Source organism: Mus caroli, chromosome 18 (assembly GCF_900094665.2).
Source record: "Mus caroli chromosome 18, CAROLI_EIJ_v1.1, whole genome shotgun sequence".
Classification (NCBI taxonomy): domain Eukaryota; kingdom Metazoa; phylum Chordata; class Mammalia; order Rodentia; family Muridae; genus Mus; species Mus caroli.
In genome coordinates, this window is record NC_034587.1 from 53,339,881 (window position 1) to 53,349,225 (window position 9,345).

Consider the following 9,345-nt stretch of genomic DNA (forward strand, 5'->3'; position numbering starts at 1 on the left):
CAAAAAAAAAAAAAAAGAAAGAAAGAAAGAAAGAGGGAAAGGAAGAAAAGAAAACTCAACCAACCCCTCCGAACCGGGGGCAGTGCTATGGACGACCGAGTCATTATGAGAGCCTATGGAGCCTAACACCAGGTCCTTAGGTGTCAGAACAGAGGTACTACTTAAAAGTAAGAACAGCTGGCAGAGGAAGGAGACACTACTACATCCAAACAGGCTGCCAATGGCCAAAGACAAACTAAAATCAAGCGCAATCAGCACACGTGACCTATGTATTTGTTAAGCGGGTTTGGAAGACGCTTTAATACATCTAAAACCCTTTGCAGTGCAGAGCAATGGCTCCGGCTATTTATCACCTTCGTACGATGAGACTGGAGAATGACAGCTTACCAAAGGCAGACATTCCCTGTGATCAGAGCTATGGCATTGTTCCAGCCAAACACAGCCACGGGGAAATTGAAGGCAGTGATGATTCCCACCAGGCCTAAGGGATTCCACATTTCGATGAGAGCATGGCCGGGTCCTGAGGTGTATAAATATTCACTTAGTGAACATATTTGTTACGCATAAAATCCTAAGACACTTCTCTTCTGATCAAAAGTACATGTATCAGACCAAAGTGTATTCCTAGTGGTTCTGTGGAGCCAAACGCTTAAGAACATATTCTGTAATATAAAACAGAACTGCTCATTATGACATCAGCTTACCAACTGTGGTGGTGTTCATTATACCTCATCCGTCAGGAGCTGCAGAGGTAAGGGCATTATGGGTCCCATTTGGAAGATAGAGATAGGTCATGAAATAGTAGCAGGTTCCCCCCAAAAGATGTGAACACAGAGGGTAACATATAAACAGAGCACAGAACACATGATTCTCAGGTCTGTGATCTTCATGTTGTCTCTTGACCTCTCTAACTTCAAGACAAGAAACCTGATGTTACAGGCTCACATTGGATGGATTACAAAAACTTCATTCACTATAAGGAAATTAAAAGTTGGAGTAGAAATGTCTATATTTTGGCAGATGTGGTTCATTTGGTAGACTGCTTGCCAGACATGTACAATGTCCTGGCTCGGATCCCTAGCACAGCATAAGCTGGGTGCGGTGGCTCATGCCTGTAATCCCAGCATTCAGGAGGTGGAGGCAGAAAGATCAGCTCGAGGTTTTTCTCAGCTCTATGGTAAATTCCAGCACAGACTGGGATAGATAAGACACCGTATAAAAAAAACAAAACAAGGGCTGGAGAGATGGCTCAGCGGTTAAGAGCACTGACTGCTCTTCTAGAGTTCCTGAGTTCAATTCTCAGCAACAACATGGTGGCTCACGACCGTCTGCAATGGGATCTGATGCATTCTTCTAGTGTATGTGTCTGAAGACAGCTGCAGTGTACTCATATAAATAAAAAATAAATCTTTAAAGAAAAAAACCAAAACTCGTATTTTATTGCAAACTTTAAAGCTAATCCCACAAAGGCTTATTTTCATCAACCACTGGTAGGGTTGTAAAGAAAAGAGTAAGAAGCATTCACAGACCTGGTCAAACTTATATGCTATCCCATGCAGGAAAGTAAGTGACGCTTCTTGTCATGCCTCCCGCTGGAAGCGGGGCCAGTAACCTCATAGCATAGCACCTGATACCCAGGCCATCAATTCCTTGCTTAGAGGCCTCTAGAGTCTACATAGATGCTGTAGCTACTCAGGATAAAGTCCCTCATAATAGGGATTCCTGCACTGCATCCACCAGCTGTGCTGAAACAAGGTGGTCCCTACATGGTTCCCCCATCCTCAATTTTATGCAGCCCTCTTCCCCACTCGAAGGATTCTACCACCAGTTCCGTGTCCTTCAAGGCCTGGGGTGCTTCCTGGAGAGGACATACCTGAGACAGAAAGCCCCCTACATGTTTACAGTCTGTCCTCTTAATTGGCAGTGCTTATCATAGCAACCAATTCCCTGACACTGCCCTCAATCCTAAAACATAACGACCTGGGGTGTATGCCTGTGTGTACACACACACGGAGGCCAGTGGACAACAAAACTCAAATGGAACTGAAGTTGTCAGGCATCCTGCTAACCCATCTCGCTGGGCCCACAGAAGAGAGTTTGAAGCTCTGTATCGCAGCCCCAAGCACCTAGCTTAACTGACTCCAGCCTTACTTTCAGAAGGCAAGGTGGGTCCCCCGATCATCCTCGACAAGCCAGCAGCATAATCACAGACGTCCACGTATTCCTGGACCTCTCCTATTCCTTCCACTAGGATTTTCCCCATCTCCAAAGACACCTAAAAACATAAAAATCCAAGCAGAATTTCTCAAGCAGAATTTGTATATTAAACATTAAGGTGAGGACAAAATAAAACATTTTATGTAGGTAGTAAACTATGGTAATTTTTTCTTTTCTTCTGAAATTTATTTACTTGGTTTTTGTCTTATTTTTAATATATTATTTTTATTAATTCTTTGACACTTTCATTCATGCATATAATCTATCATGCTTTGATGACTTTTAAACCAGGTAATTTTTTTTTTTTACTTTTCTCTTTCCTTATTTAAAAAAAAAAATTGATTTCAAAATTTGTTTTTCTTAGAGATGGAGAGATGGCTCAGCAGTTAAGAGCACTGGATGCTCTTCTGGAGGTCCTGAGTTCAATTCTCAGCAACCACATGGTGGCTCACAACCATCTATAGTGAAATCAATGCCCTCTTCTGGCACAGAGGTGTTTATGCAGATTGACCACTCATGCACATAAAATGAATAAATCTTTAAAAAAAATGTTTTTCTTAAAAATCATAATCTTAGGACACACCTGTAAATATTAATCTTTTTAAATCTGATTCAACCTAGTGGGACGAGGAAGCACACAGACCTCCAGCAGTTAGGTGTCTGAGGCAGAGAGATCACTTGAGCCAAGGCTAGACAGCACAGCAGAAACCTCAATCTCAAACAAAACAAAATGTATTCATGTGACCTCATGACAGACAGCTTACTCTTGACTGATACTCAAGAGATCACTAAAAGACTTCAAAAATACTTTACCAGTCTTCCCAGTAATTGGATCTTCTCCCGAAAGGCATCGCCAATCTTTCTGACTATTTCTCCTCGCTTTGGGGCAGGAATCTAAGAAAAGAGTGGAATTTTGATGTCAAAGCCTATGTCCATGTCTACCAGCGTTCACTGCAGAAGAGCACACTGCAACCATGTTGCAAGAGGCTTTTTGGGTCACTGTGATATGGCTAATGTCCCTGGAGCCACCTCTTCTGTGAAGCACGGACAAAGCCGGCAACATTTATGAATTATCCAAGGTCTAAAGACAAGAAGTCAAAGAGAGATGAGAACAAGGCTGGATGCAGGGGAAGTAACTCTAAGCTCAGACCCACACTGAGTCCTGAAGGACATCAAGAGCTGGCCAAGAAATATAGAAAGAATCGTGCAGAATAAAGGGGTTGGTTGGGAAGGCCTGTGCCACCACAGCTAGAGGTTTTAAAGAAGGGAATCTCAGCTGGGCACAGTGGTGCAAAGCCTTTGATCCCAGTACTCAACAGGCTGATTCCTGAGTTCAAGACCAGCCTGGTATACATAGGAAGTTCCAGGCCTGCCAAAGTTACTGAAAACTGAGACTCTGTGCCTCTCAACCCACCCCCAGAGCTGGGATCGGGAGGAGGGTTTCAGCCCTGGGGCACTGTGAAACCTCGTTCTTAAGCATGGGACAAAGTGCTATGCTCTAGCTTTCAACATCGCTGTTTACAGGAGGAGAGCGGAACCAGAGAGCTCAATCTAAAACAGAGTAGGGCAGTTGCCTGGCGTTCACAAAGCCGTTGGCTCCACCCACCAGAACCCTGCAAAACTGGGTGTGATGGTGTACAAATGTCATCCCAGCACCTGGGAAACACAAGCAAGAAGACCAGAAGTTCAAGGTTATCCTTAGCTACATAGCCAGTTCCAGGCTAGCCCTTGGCTACACGAGACACTACCTTAAAAAAAAAAAAAATGCTGACAGAGCCTGGCAGCTCAGTTGTAGCATCGCAACAGTGACAAGGGGAGTGGGGAGCAGATGTCAATCTGTTTTTGAAGAACTGACAGGACACACTAACGGAACAGGAGGAGGAAATAAGGAAAATGGGCAAACTAAGGATGACTCTCTCCGGTCTCTCCCTTGAAAGCTAGTATGAAAAGGGACCTTAGCAGACTCCTTTAATGCCAGCAGAAACAGAGGTAGGTGGATCTCTGAATTGAGGTCAACAGGTCAAAGAGCAAGTTCCCAAGCAGCAAGAGATACACAGAGAGATGCTGTCACAAATAATAATGATAATAATAATAATAATAATAATGTAAAAATAATAAAAAGTTTAAAAAGAGAGAAAGAAAAGTTAGGTATGGGGCTGTCATGGTAGCTAAGGAGATAAGGGCTCCTGATGCCACGGCTGACAACCTGAGTTCAGTTCCCAGGATCCACTTGGTGGGAAGAAAAACTTACTCCTGAAAGTTGACCTTTAATTTCCATACACAGACTATAGTACAAACACGCACATTCACAAATAAATAAATTAAAATTAAATACTTTTTTGGAAAAAAGAAAGAAAAGCTACGTACACAGACAACTGAGGCCAAGGGCAGGGTTTGGAGTTGAAGCCTATAGGCTGAGCAATGTTAATATTGCGCTGTGACACAGTGACGCACCTTCCCCAATAGTCACCACAGCCCCTTTAGCTATTCCTTTGCCTCTCTTTCAAAGGCAGCTAAAGGACACTTCACACGCCTGCACACATCGGCAATCTTAGCATGCAGGAAGCAGTGGTGGGGATGGGAGGTAGGAAGGGGAGATCAGGAATTTAAGGTCACCCTCTGCTATGTAGTAAATTCCATATTAACCTCAAGGCCAGTCTGGGCTGCTTCCTGAGACCTTGTCTTAAAGGAATAATTAATAAATAAGAGAGAAAGCAGCTCCTGCAGATCATAGGCTGGAACCCTACTCCCCACCCCTCCTTATAACATGCCCCCCACTCCATCCTTCAGAGCCCCACTGAGCTGTAAGCTGAAGGTCCCACTTTGCTCTCTTTCCTCAGAACACCCCCACTTCTTAGATGGACTTTTGTGGAGGGCAGCGTGGGAACAGTATGGTGGGAATGTACCCTTTAGTATCGTGGTGGAAACACTCTTAACTCTTGGAGCAGGCAGCTTGGTATCTAGCAATTGAGCTTATACATGTGTTATACATGTGTTGACACAAACAGATAAAACAGCAACCATTGTACATGTTCTCTAACAGAGATAACCCATCAGAACAGTCTCTAAAAATGAATGGATGAGCACGTAAGAAAATCACAGAAGAGCTTCAACCGTATAACACTAAGTACAAGACCGTACGCCTACAGTAAGCAACGCTTTGCTTCAACCAGGGCTCTGCACCAAAATGTCAGCAGTGGCAATTCCTTAGAATTACAGCTAATGTCCACTTTTATTTATGTATTTATTTATGTATGTATTTAATATGTATAGATGTTTTGACTGTGCACTACATGTGTGCCTGGTGCCCTCAGAATCCAGAAGAGGGTGTCTGATCTTTATAGATGGTTGTGAGCCACTATATAGGTGCTGGACACTAAACTCAGTTCCCCTGCAAGAGCAGCCAGTGCTCTAACCACTGAGCATTCCCTCCACTCCCACTTACCATTTTTTATACAACTTCAAAGTTTACTTTTCTAAAAATAATAATAATTTTATTTTTTATGTGTATCTCTGTGTTTATAGGACACTCATGCATGTGGGTGCCTGTAGAAGACAGAAGATGGCATCAGATCCCTTGTAGTTAAAGTTACAGGCCTCTGAGAGTTGCCTAACGTGGGTGCTGGGAACCAAACCCTGGTCTGCCAAGAGCAGCAAACACTCAACCATTGAGCCATCCTTCTAGCACCAAAATTATGTATTTATTTAGATTTTCTGTGTGTGAGGGGGTGATGGGGGAAGAGGTCAGAGGACAAATTACAAACTTGTAGTAATAGGTTCTCTCCTTCTATAATGTAGGTCTTGGGGATAGATCTTGGGTTGTCGGGCTTGGCAGCAGCTACCTATGCCTACTGAGTCATCTTGCCCAGTCGTCATCTTTATGATACATGTCCTCCTTGTAATACTAACTGAATAGCACAGATCCCATCCTTCCTAGAAGAGCACAGGTGTCGTCATGTTTCTTATGAATTTAGCTGACATTGTTGTAAGTCAAGCCATGCTGACGAACATCCGCTGAAGTCAAGTATATACGTTCTCTACCTTCCATGTGCTAGATATCTTTTAAAAGTAATTATGCTTTATTTTATGGGTAGGTCTGTGCCTCAGTGTGTGTGTGTGTGTGTGTGTGTGTGTGTGTGTGTGTGTGTACTATATGTGTGCAGGAACCCACAGACGTCAGCAGTGGGCCTCTGAGCTCCTGAAACTGGACTTATAGGCAGTTGTGAGCTGCCACGTGGGTGCTGAGAACTGAACCTAATCTTCTGCAAAAGCAGAAAGTGCTCTGAAGCACCGGGTCATCTCTCCAGTGCCATGGGGCACACATTTCATTTACTCCAATCAGTCTCCTGGTTACTGTACATCTGCCTGGAGACATCACTGCCAAAGAGGAAGCTGGAATTCTTGCCCAGTAGAACGACAATTCAGTGAAGTAGCAGACTACATGAAGGGGAGCAAGGTTGTATAGCTATAGCAGGACTTGCCAATCAGTGTTACTATGGGAGACAGAAGGAAGGCCTTTGAAAGTGTAGAGCAAAGACTTAAAGCATGACTGTTATCGGCCAAGTAAAAAGACAAGAGATATCAGAGCGAAGAGCCGGGCATGTGCAGAGGTCAAAGGCAGAGAGAATGTAGTCGTTTTCAAGAGCAAAGCAGCTCAGAGAAGCAAGAGAAGAGAAGGAGCCACATGGCCAAGGGCCAAAGATCTAACACATGGCATGGATCACAGGAGATTTTAAAAAGGAGAAAAAAAAATCAAAATACACTTCAGTATATTGCTCTAGATCCAGTTGTAGAAAGTGACTGAAGAGAGACAGGTCTCATGAAGATCACTGGGTTAAACGAGAGCTAGTACGAAGATGGCCATAGAGTGTTGTGGTTTGTGGTGTATCTCCAGGGTAGATGCTAAAGTCAGGTGCCAATGGGGTTTGCAGGTAGGGCTTTAGGGATAGGTGAAGTCTAAGGGAAGAAGCTTATGGCTTCATTACAGCTTTGTAGGAGGAAGAGTGACCTACCTGAGTAGGATGTCTGTCCTGTCTTAGGATTTTATTATATAATCATCACAGAGACTATCAGATGTGGCCCCTTGGCTCAGGATTGCCCAGCCCCCAACACTATAAAACATTAATGTCTTTATAAATTACCCCGTTCATAGTACTTAGTTAGAACAACAGAAACCAGACTAAGACATAGCTGGGTGTTTTACAACGTTCAAGGTTTGATAGTTGGCAACTGATCATCCACTGATTATTGATCAGCCATGCGGTTTTCATAACCAGACGCCATGCCAGGTCACACTAATAAACAACATCACCTAACCTGGCATCTTTCACTTTAGTTTCAGGTTCCCAGATTATCCTCAGGGACGACATGGGGTGAGCACGGACTAGGGTTTGAAGAGGACAGGGAGAAAGGAATAAGGAACATAGAAGACAGCCACGTTTCTAGACTGAGATTGACTCGTCCAAGAAGAGAATATCATTAACAAGCATAGCTGGAATCACAGCTCAGGTGGTAGGGTGCTTGCCTAGCATAAGTAAGGCCATGTGTTCAATAACTGTCACTGCAGAAAACCAGACATGGGCTGGTGAGATGGCTCAGTGGGTAAGAGCACCCGACTGCTCTTCCGAAGGTCTGGAGTTCAAATCCCAGCAACCACATGGTGGCTCACAACCATCCGCAACGAGATCTGGCGCCCTCTTCTGGAGTTTCTGAAGTCAGCTACAGTGTACTTACATATAATAAATAAATAAATCTTTAAAAAAAAAAAAAAGAAAACCAGACATGTTAGCAAAGCACTCAGGAGATGGAAGCAGAGAGATCAGAGGTTCAATTACACAGCGCCCAGTCTGGGATACACGAAACTCTACCTGACTCAGTGGACAAAAGTGCCCGCTGCCAAGCCTAAAGACTTGAGTTTGATCCCCAGAGCCCACATGGTAAACGGAGAGAAGCGACCTCCATGGGTGCATGGCACCCACATACGTACACAAGATAAACTTTTACATGTCATTTTAAAAGTTGGAAGGGGGGCTGGTGAGATGGCTCAGTGGGTAAGAGCACCCGACTGCTCTTCCGAAGGTCAGGGGTTCAAATACCAGCAACCACATGGTGGCTCACAACCATCTGTAACGAGGTCTGACTCCCTCTTCTGGAGTGTCTGGGGACAGCTACAGTGTACTTACATATAATAAATAAATAAATAAATCTTTAAAAAAAAAAAAAAAAAAGTTGGGAGGGATGGCTCGGCACTTAGGGCAATATTCCTACCCCGTGGCACCTGGACACTGACTCCAGACTTGCACACAGTTCACACATACATAGAAAAGGAAATATAAACCAATCTTTTTTTTTTCAAATTGGGAAAAGAAAACCCTCCAGGACCCTGTCCCCAGGTTCCCATAAGAAGTCTCAGCACTGCACACACCCCACCCATGAGGTCTCCTCTAGAATAGGCATAAGGCAGCGTGTGGAAGGAAAGACGCAGACTGAGGCACGCTTATGCACCGCTTTAGTTTTGGCACTCGGGAAGCTCAGACCGGAGAAACGCTTGAGCCCAGGGTCAAGTCCAGCTTGTGTGACACAATGAGCTCTGTTCATGAAGAAACAATAACATGGGAACACTGCTGCATAACGAGGCCGCACGCACAGCCCCCAGCGATCTAGGATTTGTTTCTCTTTGCAGTTAGGAGAAAGGATCCACTTCTGACCTCAAGGGAAAGAAGAGTCTCTGGCTCTTTCTCACTGGCCTCAGAGGGGAAACTGAGGACACCCAAGGGACATGGAGGAGCAAGACGAGCGAGGAAAATCCTAGGTAGAGCTCCCTCGTGAGAAGGCAACAAGTCTCAGTCGCAGCCAGCTTCTCTGTGGTAGCTCTAATCGAGAAAAAGGAATCCTTTCAGCCAGGCATGGAGGTGTGCACCTCTAACACAGCCCTGGGGAGGTGAAGGGAGAGCCTGTGGGAGCTCAAGGCCAGCCGTGGCTGTATCAAGCTGGAGGCTGCCCTAAGCTAGGTTAAACCGCTCTCTCAAAAAAGATAAAGAAGCTGGGCGTGGTGGCGCATGCCTTTAATCCCAGCACTCGGGAGGCAGAGGCAGGCGGATTTCTGAGTTCGAGGCCAGCCTGGTCTAC

The 9,345-nt window shown here is 44.7% G+C and overlaps 1 protein-coding gene across 2 annotated transcripts in view; it reads right to left on the reverse strand.

Moving 5' to 3' along the window:
• The window catches only part of Aldh7a1 (aldehyde dehydrogenase 7 family member A1), a 53,564-nt gene that overhangs the window by 22,906 nt on the left and 21,313 nt on the right, over positions 1–9,345 (reverse strand). For both annotated transcript variants that reach the window (XM_021151145.2, XM_021151144.1), the window contains 3 exons: positions 3,031–3,111; positions 2,152–2,275; positions 388–520 (listed from right to left, as the gene is read on the reverse strand). In XM_021151145.2, the coding sequence (XP_021006804.1) occupies positions 388–520; positions 2,152–2,275; positions 3,031–3,111 (338 nt within the window). The remainder of the gene's footprint in view (positions 1–387; positions 521–2,151; positions 2,276–3,030; positions 3,112–9,345) is intronic.